The 13,327-nt window shown below is 53.9% G+C and overlaps 2 protein-coding genes across 7 annotated transcripts in view; one reads left to right on the top strand and one right to left on the bottom strand.

The window, feature by feature from the left end:
- LOC121475286 (cytochrome b5 type B-like) lies at nt 1–3,875 on the top strand. 2 transcript variants are annotated; one of them, XM_041728462.1, is made up of 3 exons: nt 1–130; nt 1,774–1,984; nt 3,308–3,875. In XM_041728462.1, the coding sequence occupies exon 3, from the start codon at nt 3,348–3,350 to the stop codon at nt 3,858–3,860; it is 513 nt and encodes a 170-aa protein (XP_041584396.1). In that variant the 5' UTR covers nt 1–130; nt 1,774–1,984; nt 3,308–3,347; the 3' UTR covers nt 3,861–3,875. The 2 variants fall into 2 exon arrangements, with proteins under 2 accessions (XP_041584396.1, XP_041584395.1); XM_041728461.1 differs by having other exon boundaries at nt 1–1,984.
- The window catches only part of LOC121475283 (synaptic defective enhancer 1-like), a 12,203-nt gene continuing 2,492 nt past the window's right edge, over nt 3,617–13,327 (bottom strand). For 2 of the 5 annotated variants that reach the window (XM_041728457.1, XM_041728454.1), the window contains exons 2-3: nt 8,177–8,415; nt 5,767–8,004 (exon numbers count right to left, since the gene is read on the bottom strand). In XM_041728457.1, the coding sequence (XP_041584391.1) occupies nt 7,719–8,004; nt 8,177–8,415 (525 nt within the window). In that variant the 3' untranslated portion in view covers nt 5,767–7,718. Of the gene's footprint in view, nt 3,721–5,766; nt 8,005–8,176; nt 8,416–13,327 lie in introns of those variants that run through there. The other 3 variants (XM_041728456.1, XM_041728455.1, XM_041728453.1) reach the window with 3 other exon arrangements.

The raw sequence follows: 13,327 nt of genomic DNA on the forward strand, positions 1-13,327 counted from the left end.
TAGACTGCCAGAGGGATCAGGAAGCAGCGGGAGGCTGCAAGGCACAGCGGTGGCTTGGGCAGGGTAGGGCCTGGAGATTCGCGGAGGGGCTGGACAGCGCTGTGGGAGAGGAATCGAGGGTGACCTGCAGGTCTGAACACCGGCGGGTGGATGGTGGCGGCCTTTACTGAGATGAACGCTTTGGGGAAGGGCAGGCGATGGAATCCCGTTCTGGCCCCGTTGAGTTTGGGGCGTCTGTGTGACATCCACCTGGAGAAATCCAAGAGTGGTGCTGGGGGAGAGGTCGGGCAGGCAGTCCAGTTGCGGCTGTCAGTCCTTGGTAGACCAGTGGCATTTGTGGCCTTGGGCCTGCGTGAGGTGTCCAAGGGGTGAAGCTAAACGGAAAAGAGGAGAGAGGCCAGGCCTAGAGCTTACCCTTCCACAGTTAGGGAAGGCAGACCTGGCCAGGGAAGCCAGGGTAGGCTTGAGGGGGCTTCAGGAGCAAGGCAGTGAAGCTCACGGACACGTGGCCTAGGGACAGACAATGGGATGCAGCCATGCCAAGGTCCCTGTCACCAAGATCATGGAGGGGAGGAGGGAGAGGAAGGTGCACAAGCAGAGGTGCCTTTACCAATGTGGGGAGCTCAGGTGTGTATGTAAGTGTAGAAGATGAGGAATGTCCTGGACAGGGCCCCAAGTTCCCCCGGGAGGACTGGAAAGGCCGAGAACCGGCTGACAAAGGTATCTCAGGTGGATCCTAAGAAAACCAGAGTGCTAAGAGGGGTTCCCTAGGGAGTGGTTCAGGGGGGGCCCTGGTTCAAGGGGAGTGAAGGGGAGGGAGAGGCGGGGCATTGAAGGGGGATGTGCTTTTGGCTCCTGAGTGAGAACAGGTCTGGCCTGATACAGCAGGAACTGGACCAACATGCTGAGTTTGGGTGGTGGGAGGCCCTCTTGAGCAGCCTCCATTTTCCAGCAAAGCAGGCCAAGGTCACATTTGAGGGGGGCCCCACAGAGTAGGTCCTGTCCTGGCGGAGGCAAGGCAGCAGGGTGGGGATGGAGGCCCTCAGACGCCAGGGCTGGTGCCTGCCAATCATGAAAGCCATCCAGGGAGGTCAGGTTTCATGTCAGCGTGGGGAAGTGGAGGTATTCCTGCCTCCAAGCGCTCAGCAAGCTCTGGGCCCTCCACTCAGGGTCAGGCCGAGGCTAATAGGAGGGCCTGCCATTGTGGACAGGAGCGTCTGTCTCCCCTTTGATTGGGGCTGATAAGGCAGGCGCCTGGCCTGGGGAAGGAGAAACATTCCCCAGGAGGCTTGGGGCCCAGGATAGGTGGGGACTGCCAGCCAAACGGGACAGCCAGGGGAACAATGGCTGGATTCGATGCTCTCTCCTCAGAACCCTGGGTATTCTTAGGTGGGGAAACTGAGGCCCAGCATGAGGCCCAGCAGGGCCTGAGGCCGACCTCTGTCAGCAGTCCAGGCTTTTCCTGTCTGGTTTCAGGCCCAGGGCAGGTCCACTTCTCTGATGCAGGCATCTGCAAACAGTTATTTATGGAGAGAAGCCCTGGACACCACACGGTCCCAGGGGCCTAGAGATGCAGGCAGCCAGTACGCTGGGGCCTATTTGGCTGCCTGTCCTAAGCAGCAGGATGGCAGACCTGCCAGCTGGGCCTGCAGTCTCTCCTGCACTGAGGAGGGACCTGAAGGAAGGCCTGTGGTCCCTGGGCAAGGTGACAATGAGCCCCGCTCCTCAAGCTGCTTCTCTGACCTTTCTATGTTTTCCTTCTGGCGATACAAGATGTGAGCTCAGTGCCTAACCCCTTCCCACACATGGACCCCAAACTGCAGTGGGAAGGCCTCCCCGAAGCTCCAGCCAGCCCCTCCCAGGAGCAGCTGTGTCCCCGTTGGCTCTTCCTGTCTGGGTCATAGGATTATTTTTAGCACCGAATCCGGAACCTACTCGGCAGCAGCTGCTCATGGCCGGAGAGCAAGAACAACAAACTGTCCAGGTGGGCTGTGTCAGACCTGGGCCTGGCCCTCTGAATTTGGTAGATTCCAGACTTTCCAGGAATTAGCAGATCTCTGGGGTGGATGGGAAGGGATGAGGCAGTTTGGGGCAGAGGATGAATAGCATGAGCCAGGCCCATGAGGGGAACAGGCTGTGCAAAGGTCCTGAGGTGCCATTGTGATGGTGCAGAGCAAAGCCGAAGGCTTGGTGAGGAGGAGGGGCTGCCTGCAGAGGCTGAGCCCAGCTGTGCAGGCTGCGGTCTCTGTCCCCAGGGCAATGAGGAGCCCTCAGAGAGTTTCCAGCATGGTGGTGAGGTTACATTCAAATGGCAGCTCTCAGGAGGAAGAAGGAGACAAGAATAGAAGCAGTCGTCTGAGTGGAGGATGACGACAGTGGCCTGCGGTAGGGAGGTGAATGACAAAGTGGGAGCAAACATGCCAAGGATGAAGAAGCCATGAAGTGATTTTAAGATGGGTAGGACGTGGCGGAGGGCCAGGTTTCTGACGGAGAACCCCCACTGGCTTGGGACAGGTCAAGTTTGGGGTGCTGTGGGACATGCCCACCTCAGGGAAGCCCTCCCTGGTCACCCAGCTTGGTCTCCCGGCCGCTTGTCACCTGCAGTGCTCCCCGTGCCCACGGGTGTGCTGCACCCGGCTCTGTATCCCTGGAAGTCCTCTGTGACCTCTGAGCCTCGAGAAGGCCAGCCTGTGCCCCAGGGCCGGATCTGAGCCTGGCACTGAGACCTGAGCCTGCCAGGCCCCCACCCTGGGCCTCTGTGTCCGTGCCTGTGAAATGGGCTGCTGGGAAGAGCCCATCTATAGAGCCTCCTCCAGCTTTAGTTGGTTCCACTGTTGGGGGGATCAGATTTCTGGGCAGCGGCCCCATTCCTGTGACACAGTCAGAGCTGCACCCCCCACCCCCCACCCCAAGGCTGGTCTCTGCCGTGAATGAGTGAGAATGCAGCAAGGCAGGACTCCCCCTGAGACTGGTTTTCTCGCCTGCCTCCTCCTGGCCCAGAGCTCCCTCACAGGGTGGCACTGGGGAACATTCCTGGAAACCTGAGGAAGGGCCCAGGAGGGAGCCAGCAGGGTCTGGCTCAGGTGGCATTGTGGCGGAAGAGGGGATGAGTGTCGTGGGCTTGCTGACAAGGGGCTGCAGGCAGGAGGGCTCTGGACTAGGACAGTGGGAGAGGGCACGCAAGGCGGGAAGAAGGGCTTGGGCAAAGGTGTGGAGGCAGGAAAGAATCTGTGTCTCGGGGGAGGCAAGGACAAGAAGGGGCCTTAGAGCCCAGGTCGTAATGGGTGCTCTGTACCCCTCACTTAAGCCCCACCACCTCAGTGGGTTCCTGGACCCAATTCCGATGCATGGCCCCCCGGAAGAAGTTACCCTCGGAAACGTGGAGAGCGGTGGCGAAGAGCGGAATCCCCGGCCCCATGGCGACGGAGGCAGCCAGCGGCAGCAATGGGAACGGGCAGGGGGGCGAGACCGCCGTCACCTACTACCGATTGGAGGAGGTGGCGAAGCGCAACTCCCTGAAGGAGATCTGGCTGGTGATCCACGGGCGAGTCTACGATGTCACCGATTTCCTTAAAGAGCATCCTGGAGGAGAAGAGGTCCTGCTGGAACAAGCTGGTGCAGATGCGAGTGAAAGCTTTGAAGATGTAGGCCACTCCTCTGATGCCAGAGAAATGCTAAAGCGGTACTATGTTGGTGATGTGCATCCGGATGACCTTAAACCTGAAAGTGGTAGCAAGGACGACCCTTCGAAAGATGCCACGTGCAAAAGTTGCTGGTCGTATTGGATTTTGCCCATCATAGGCGCCATTGTCTTAGGTTTCCTGTACCGTTACTACACGTCGGAAAGCAAATCATCCTGAGGGGACTGTGTGGAAGTTGGAAAGCATATCCATTGGGAGTGTGAGCTAGAGACTTGTTTGGAGGCCGAGCGATGCCCTCTTCTTGAATCTTGCCGAGTATGTGCTTCCCCTTTGGAGCCCAAATGGTTGGCCGGACATCCACCCCAGACCTGGGGCCAGAGCCCTTCACTTCCCAGAGCCTTATTCCCAAAGCACCTGCTCATTGTTCTGTGTCCCTGCCAGTGGCCCCTCTCTCTGCTGGCTTCCACCAGCCCCTTTGCGTTTCCCAACTTTGTTTTATAATTACAATCCCAGATGTCCTAGTGACATTGCCCTTTGGTAAAAATGCCTGCTTTTCAATTCTTTGAATGCACATTCGACATTCTTAACAGGGCAACACACTCTGGTTTTGAAGATTTCCTTTTTTCATTTTCCTTTGAAGTAAATATATACATGTATATATAAAAAAAAATTCCGATGCATGTGTGTGTAGGGGGGGTGGGGGGTGTGTTCAGAGTTCCCCCCACCAACATGTGTCTTGAGCATTCAACTCAATTCTGACGCTCTCCACCCCGAGATAGCATCAGATTCCACAGGCTCAGGGCTCAGTCCCCCCAAGACCACCCTCCACTTCAGGCAGGAGTCAAAAGGTTGTTACTGTATTTCTTGGCTCTAAATCAGAGGTTCCCACGACCCCCCTCTTTGGGCTCCATTAATTTGCTAGAGTGACTCACAGAACTCAGGAAATTCATCACTAGATTACTGGCTTAATTCAAAGGACATGAAAGGATACCAGTTGGGGCACCCAGTTGGCTCAGTCAGTAGAGCCTGCCACTCTTGATCTCGGGGTTGTAAGTTCAAGACCCACATTGGGTATAAAAAAAATTACTTTAAAAAAAAAGTAATTACATTATTAAAAAAAATAAAAGATGTCAGTCAATAGCCACAGGAAGAGAAACCTAGTGGGAGCTCCCAAAGGGGCTTCTGCCCACATGGAGTTCAGGGTTTGGCACAGTGACAACATGGAAGCATTCTGGTTCCCCAACCTGGAAGTTCTCTGAACCTCACCTTTTGGAGGCTTCATTACATAGGCATGATTGCTTAAATCATGGGCCACTGGTCACCGAATCCACCTCCAGCTCTTCCTCCTCTCTACCCTCAGGTAAGGGGGAACTGAAATTTCCACCACTACATTTGTGGGTGGTTCTCCTGGCAACCAGCCCTCATCCTTAAGCACTCTCCAAAAGTCACCTCGTTAACATAAACCCAGCTGTGATGGGAAGGACCTTGTTGTGAGTAATAAGACACCCATTTCACCTTTATGGCTCTGAAGCATATTCAGGAACTGAGGATGAGAGAACAAATATTATAACAAAAGATGCTTCCCTTGTGCTTATGCTTCCAGAAATTCCAAGAGTTTGGGGAGTTGTGTGCAAGGAACTATAGATAAAGATGTACTATATGGGGACACTTGGGTGGCCCAACGGTTGAGCATCTGCCTTTGGCTCAGGGTGTGAATCCAGGGTCCTAGGATCAAGGCCCACATCGGGCTCCCCGTAAGGAGCCTGCTCCCTCTGTCTCTGCCTCTCTCTGTGTCTCTCATTAATTAAAAAAAAAAAAAAAAAAAGGGACACCTGGGTGGCTCAGCAGTTGAGCGTCTGCCTTTGGCCCAGAGCATGATCCTGGAGTCCCGGGATCAAATCCCACATTGGGCTCCCTGCATGGAGTCTGTTTCTCTCTCTGCCTCTCTCTGTGTCTCTCATTAATAAATAAATAAAATATTTTTAAAAGGGGGGGGGGGAGGGAATCCCTGAGTGGCTCAGCAGTCTAGCACCTGACTTTGGCCCAGGGTGTGATCCTAGAGTCCCAGGATCGAGTCCCACATTGGGCTCCCTGCGTGGAGCCTGCTTCTCCCTCAGCCTGTGTCTCCACCTCTCTCTCCTCTCTCTCTCTCTCTGTGTGTCTCTCTCATGAATAAATAAATAAAATCTTAAAAAAAAAGACCCACTATATATGCGAGAAATATATTTTGGTCATCCAAATGACCAAATATATCTACTTTTATAAATCACACAATATGGCACTGCCACCTTACCAAGTAGGTTATTCTTACAAATAAAGAAACAGGCTCAAAGAGATTAAGTCACCTACTTGAGGACACTCAGCTAGAGAGAGAGGTGCCAAGACGCCAAGGTGCCAGTGCTGGCTTTGCCACCACGAGGAGTGATGGAAAGGACTGGTGGCGAGGTGGCGAGCCGGCCCCGGGGGAGCTCAGCACAGGGAGCGACAGGCACGACCTGCGGGGCAAGCCTGTGGAGGGTACCAGCAACCTGCCAGTGTCATGCAGCCTCACACCCTTCACCAGCCAGAGTTGGGAGGCAAAACCTCTCTGCGTCTCTGGGCTTCTGTGTCTCCACCATGAGCCTCTGCTTCCTTGGTGATGCTCCCCTGCTGAGCAGCATGGGTGCCTGGCTGTCAGCCTGGGCCTCAGTTTCACTGTCTCTGACCCCCGAGGCCTAGATGAGCCAGTCCTTTCCCAGCCTCAGCTGCCCGGCCAGCCGGAGCTCAGGCCCAGCTGTCTCAATCCTCAGCAATTGCCTTTCATTCCCACTTCCTTCTGTGGCCACTGCCTGAAGGTCAAAGCCACGTCCGGCCTGCCACTCAGAATCCCAGAGTATCTGGCGGAACTGCTCTCTCCCTGGCCTCGGCTACTTTCCAGCTCGGCGCCGTGGGTGGTGGTTTGGGTGGTTCAGCCAAGTGGCAGGGCCGGGATGCCAGTGCCGGCAGGAGAAGCACAAGACGCGGTACAAAGATGGGCCAGCCCTGCGACTGTGTGTCGCTTGTCTGCATACCTGGGAGGCCACGAACGTGGGTCTGGTTCTTGCGGACCTGAGGTGACTGTGGAACCTGATGCCACCCTGTCCAACAGTCTTCCTGCTCATTACCAGGTCGTCAGGCAGCGCTGGCCTGTGGCCTGTCCCCCGCTGGCCATGCCACCAGAATCCCCCTCCACACCCTTGGCTTACCTGAGCTACTGGGGCCCCTTTAGCAGAACAAACGCACAATTAAAATGGCAAGATGAGGGCACCTGAGTGGTTCAGTGGTTGAGTGTCTGCCTTTGGATCAGGTCATGATCCCTGGGTCCCAGGATGGAGTCCCACATTGGGCTCCCTGCAGGGAGCCTGCTTCTTCCTCTGCCTGTGTCTCTGCCTCTCTCTCTCTGTCTCTCATGAATAAGTAAATACAATCTTTTTAAAAAATTAAAATAAAATGGCAAGATTAGGTGCAAAAAGGGAACATTTACTTAGAGAACTCAAAACAAACACTACATTCATAAAAGCTGACAGATACTACCCAACGTCATAAAATCCAGAAGGAAATCCCTCTGTCTTCAGAAGCCTGTGGGCCAGGGGGCCTGGTGTGGCCAGGTCAGGTAGGGGCTGATAAGGCAGCCGCACCTGCCAGCCAGGCCCCTGCTTGTCCCCTCTGGGCAGCGGAGGTGGGAGGGCTCCATGAAGGGGTGAGTGTGGACTCAGGAAGGGGTGGACTGCCTATTCAGCTCCCACGTCCCCACCCTGTGGCAGGTGGCCCAGCCACAGGGGACTGGCCCCTTTGGTGCCCTCCCCTCTCCTCTTGCCCTGAGCTCTGCTGGGAGGGGTCCTCTCCTCCCCAAGGAACCCAGGATTCAGTGCTTCAGACTCTGGCCTGACCAACCCCCCTCAATCCCCCCACCCCCCCTCATCTACCCCCCCACCTCCCACCCATCTCCTCCAGATGTGGGCACAGCTGTATTTTTAGAGGAGCCAACCACAAGGACATTCTTTCCTTCTAATCACGAGGGCTTCAAATTTCCTAGCAATCAGTCTCATTGTCCCGCCCTCAAATATCAAAGGGTGGCCAGCAGGAGGGGCGCTTCCGCTGGTTGTAGTCCTTCCTCACTCCCTCCTCCACCCCCTCTTCCCTCTCTTCTTTCCCTTTCTTCTTTTTTTGCACCATTAAATTGGAAAGGAGATCCAGAACTGGAAACTGTGAGGAGGAGGGTGCAGCAGGATTTGGGGTGGACCCAGCAGGAGCTGCCCAGAACCTTGCCTTCTGCATCCCTATGCCCCTGGGGATGTCCAACTGGGCTGCAGCCCCTCTGGGTTCACACACCCAAGGGTAGGCCCTGTTTGGGACAAGTGTGGGGATCAAGAGAGGGTCAGGTGCCTGTCCTCAGGCTGCTCAGTGAAGGGCGGGTGAACACAGGGGCCAGAGGACACAACCCCTGTGCGGTGGGCAGGTCTGTTGTGATGTCCCCATTTTACAGGTAAACAACAGAGGCTTGGGAGAGGAGGTACCTGTTAGAACTGCAGGAGCGCCCGGAGTGTTTGCTGCAGCTCTCATGATGTGCTTGGTGGTGGCTTGCTGCCACCCTCTCAGCCTGGTGTCCAAGGTCAGCAGGCCTCCTGACCTCTGCCCCCGTGGGTCCTTGGGAGGCTTCTGGTGAGAGGCAAAGGTGCTGGTCCCTGTCCGGGTGGGAGGAACAGGAGGGGCTTTTGGCTTTGAACCACAGGCTGCTCCCATTCTGCAGCACTTCCTGGAAACCGGACAGCAAAGGAAACAGGCCCAGAGGGGCTAGGAGGCAGGCCCAGGACAGGTCAGCCCTAAGTCGCGTGCTAAGCACTCCCACCTGGAGTAGCGATGCACCCAGTGCTTGGTCCCAGTGATGGCCTGGCCTTCTCCTGGCCTGAGCCCTGGAGAGAGGTCCAACCTGAGCCCGGGTTCCAGGGGAAGGCACTAGCCCAGGTTTTGGCGCGCCCGCAGGGTGCAGAGGGCGTGGGGGGTCATGCGCCAACAGGCAGGGTTGTGCCCAGGCCCAGGCCCAGGCCCACGGATGTGGCACAGGCTGGGCGCGCAGGACCCCCTGGGGTGGGTGCAGGAGGGGGCGCCTGGGTCCGGGACGGGAGGGGGTGGCTTGGGGGCCGCCCCGCACCAAGAGGAGCACTGACACAGGCCTTTGGGTTTCCCTGCCACAGCGGAGCCCCCCACCCACACCCGGGGGCGGCGGGCGGGGTTCGGGGCCCCGGGAGGCGGACGGAGCTCGGGGACCCGCTGTGGCACAGCCTGGGCTCTGTCGCCCCCTCGTGGCCGAGCGGGTCTGGGCGGCGGGGGGAAGCTGGGGACCCAGCGCGGCCGAGTGGGTCCCGGGGTGGGGGGTCTGGAGGCCGGTTGGGGACCCGGGCAGAGGCCGCAGAACCGGGGCGCCGACCCCCGGGAGTCACGCCTACTGGCCCTCCCGTATTATTTTCAGTGGGAGCACACTCCTCCCTGCTTCCTGCTGAGTGCCATGGGCAGGTCCCCGCCGGCTCTGGGCCTCAGTTTCCCTCCCTGCAGAGTGAAAGGCCCCGGCTTGTCGGAGGGGCGCGGAGGCGTGGACTGGCACCCCGGGGAGACGGGCCACCTGCTGCTGCGCCTTTCCTAGGGGGCTGCGGGCAGGTCACCCCGCCTCCCCTCCCCTCCCTTCCACCCCCTCAGGAAACCAGCTAGGTGACACAAATGCAGAAAGCCAAGGGCTGGAAGGGTGAAGGGGTGTTCTTTCCACCCCCCCCACCCCAACTCCAGGGTGCTTTGGAGGCACTGTGCATCTGGGCCAGCAGGGGACCCCATCGGGCAGGGTCGGCCCCTGACTTGGGATCCGAGGAAAACCAGCCCAGCTTCCAGCAGAGTTGTTGTGTCGCCAGTCCACGCTTGACCTTGTGGGGTCTCAGGTGATGTGGGAAAACAAGGGCAAAAGAAAAAAATAATTGAATTTCCTTACTACTTACAGCCCATTGGCAAGTCCTTGAAACAGGTGAGCATCCTTTCGCTGGGACCTCAACTGCACCAACGTTAATAGGTTTGCAAAGGGCAAAAGGCCTGACCCCCTAGGATCCTTTAAGGTTTTTAACATATAAAAATTATTTTGAAAATCTCCTTTATCTCTACCCCCCAAGTTACATGTTAGCAGTCATCCCCCAAGCATATGGCCCACTGATACACCCCCTGAAGGGTCTCATGACTAGGGTTTTACTAGACAGTAATAAATGGCCTTTTCCTAACAAGAGCTAGCCCCCTCCAAGTCCTGGAAAACTTGGTTCTAACTTTTACACTTATGCTGTCCCTAACCCCCTCCCAACTTAAAAGTATATAATTGTCCACTCCTCATCACCCCAAAGCAGCTCTTTCTGCCCACAGGTCCTGTCCCTGGGCTTTAATAAAACCGCCTTTTTGCACCAAACATGCCTCAAGAATTTCTTGGCCATCCACTCCGAACCCCAACAATTTCTACATCATCAGGTTCTCATCTGTAAAGGAGACTGTAGCCACCCACAGAGGGTTGCTGAGAGGATTAGCATATAGCTTGGGGCCACCTCACACCTTGACCTTCACACTCAAGGTTAAGCTCCCAGTTAATGTTTGCTGAGAAGAAACCTCAAACTTCCAGGCTTAAGGATAATAATTAATGGCTGGGGAACCTAGGCACATGGGGGCTGACTGCGGTGAGGTGTCAGGTGGCATTTTGGGGAGAAGGGAGGGCATAGTAGTAGTCCTGGACACAGGATGGTAAACCCAGGGCTGCCTGGGTGGCTCAGTCTGTTGAGCATCTTGATTTTGGGTCAGGTCATGATCTCAGGGTCCTGAGATAGAGCCCTGTGTGGAGTCTCGTGCTCAGCAGGGAGTCTGACAGGATTTTCTCTCTCTCCCTGTCCTGCTGCCCTACTCCCTGCTCATGCTCTCTGTCTCTCAAATATATGTCTTGGGCAGCCCTGGTGGGCAGCGGTTTAGCGCCACCTGCAGCCTGGGGTGTGGTCCTGGGGACCCGGAGTCGAGTCCCACGTGGGCTTCCTGTATGGGGCCTGCTTCTCCCTCTGCCTGTGTCTCTGCCTCGCTCTGTGTCTCTATGAATAAATAGGATCTTTAAAAAATATATATATAAATCTTTTTTTAAAAGATTTTATTTATTCATGAGAGACACAGAGAGAGAGAGACAGAGACACAGGCAGGAGAAGCAGGCTCCATGCAGGGAGCCCAATGTGGGACTTGATCCCAGGTCTCCAGGGCTAAAGGCAGGCGCTAAACCTCTGAGCCACCCAGGGATCCACTCAAATATATAAATCTTTATTAATTTTTTAAATTTTTTTTTTTACTTATTTATTCATGAGAGACACACAGACAGAGGCAGAGATGCAGGCAGAGGGAGAAGCAGGCTTCATGCAGGGAGCCCGACGTGGGACTCGATCCTGGGTCTCTAGGATCAGGCCCTGGGCCGAAGGCAGGCGCTAAACCATTGAGCCACCTAGGCTGCCCTATAAATCTTAAAAAAAAAAAAAATTAAATCCAGTTCTGAATTTAGTAGTATCCCAGGCACATTCTCAAGCTTTTACTACATATGCATATATTCCTACCTAAGACAAAAGGTTTTGTATATTTCCAAATACAAAGTATATTTCTTAATATAAAGGCTTTAGGGGTGCCTGACTGGTTGGGTCAGTGGAGCTTGCAACTCTTGATCTTGAGATTGTGAGTTGAGCCCCACAATGGGTATAGAGATGACTTTAAAAAATAAGATCTTTAGGGGATCTCTGGGTGGCTCAGCAGTTTAGTACCTGCCTTCAGCCCAAGGCATGATCCCGGGATTCCAGGATCGAATCCCACATGGAGCTCCCTGCATGGAGCTTGCTTCTCCCTCTGCCTGTGTCTCTGCCTCTCTCTCTCTCTCTCCCTCTGTGTCTCTTCTGAATAAATACAATCTTTAAAAATAAATAAATAAAATCTTTATAAAATATATGTAAAGGCTTTATAATCTGTACAATTTTCTGCACCTTTATCCAGGCTGTGTTTTGATTTCACCTAATTTTATGTTAATGTTGTTCCTCTAGTTCATCACTGTCTACTGATGAGTGGCATTCTCCTATAAGCCACAATTCATTTTCTCCATTTTCCTGATGATTGACATTGGGGTTGCTAACAGTTTTCTAATATTACAAACAATGCTGCATGTATGAACAGAAGTTCTTGAGCATGGGATTAAAAGTTCCTCTTTAAAAAAAAAAAAAAAAGATTTTGGGATCCCTGGGTTGCTCAGTGGTTTAGCATCGGCCTTTGGCCCAGGGCGCGATCCTGGAGTCCCGGGATCGAGTCCCACGTCGGGCTCCCAGCATGGAGCCTGCTTCTCCCTCCTCCTGTGTCTCTGCCTCTCTCTCTCTATGTCTATCATAAATAAATAAATCTTTAAAAAAAATAAAAATAAAAAAAATAAAAGAAAAGATTTTATTTATTTGAGAGAGAGAAAGATACAGCAGGAGCAGAGGGAGAGGGAGAAGCAGACTCCCTGATGAGCAGGGAGCCCAATGCAGGGACTCCGGGATCATGACCTGAGTGGAAGGCAGATGCCTAACTGACTGAACCACCCAGGTGCCCCAAGAGTTCTTCTTCTTCTTCTTCTTCTTCTTTTTTTAAAATATTTTATTTTTTTAATATATTTTTTTATTTTTTAATTTTTATTTATTTATGATAGTCACACACAGAGAGAGAGAGGCAGACACAGGCAGAGAGAGAAGCAGGCTCCATGCACCGGGAGCCCGACGTGGGATTCGATCCCAGGTCTCCAGGATCGTTCCCTGGGCCAAAGGCAGGCGCTAAACCGCTGCGCCACCCAGGGATCCCCCCCCCCTTTTTTTTAAGACTTTATTGACTTCTTTATATATCTGGAATACTAATGCTTTTTTGGTCATATGCTTGTGGACAGCTTCTCCACAGCTACTTGGTAGCTCTTAGTCTCACCTTTTTATGGTATCTTTTAACATAGATTTTTAATTTTATAATTATTTTTTTAAGTAGGCTCCATGCCCAACATGGGGCTTGAATTCATGACCCTGAGGCCAAGAGTCTCATGTTCTAACAGTGAGCCAGCCAGGAACCACTAGATTTTTATTTTTAATGATGTTACATTCTCATAAGAAACCTCATGTTTTGGGACACCTAGGTGGCTCAGCGGTTGAACATCTGCTTTTGGCTCAGGATGTGATCTCACGGGGACTGGGATCGAGTTCCACATCAGGCTCCTTGTGGGGGGTGGCCTGCTTCTCCCCATTCCTGTGTCTCTGCCTCTCTTTCTGTGTCTCTCATGAATAAATAAAATCTTAAAAAAAAAACAAAAACATGTTTTATCCTTCTTTATCCTGAGGTTATCATAGAGGCCGTTTTTAGGCAACCAATTTGAGCAATAGATACCTAAGTAAGGTAGAAGGACACACAGTGATCACCTACCCCCTGGCTGAATATAAACAGGCCCATTAGGTGACCCACTTCAAAATATTCAGGCAGCCCAGGTGGCTCAGTAGTTTAGTGCTGCCTTTGGCACAGGGCCTGATCCTGGGGATCAAATCCCATGTCGGGCTCCCCGCATGGAGCCTGCTTCTCCCTCTGCCTGTGTCTCTGCCTCTCTGTGTGTGTATGTGTGTCTCTCA

This window comes from Vulpes lagopus, chromosome 14 (assembly GCF_018345385.1).
Source record: "Vulpes lagopus strain Blue_001 chromosome 14, ASM1834538v1, whole genome shotgun sequence".
In the NCBI taxonomy this organism is placed as follows: Eukaryota; Metazoa; Chordata; class Mammalia; order Carnivora; family Canidae; genus Vulpes; species Vulpes lagopus.

Excerpts from the sequence above, each read along its gene's own strand:
- LOC121475286 (XM_041728461.1), top strand. The coding sequence starts at position 3,348 with ATGGCCCCCCGGAAGAAGTTACCCTCGGAAACGTGGAGAGCGGTGGCG.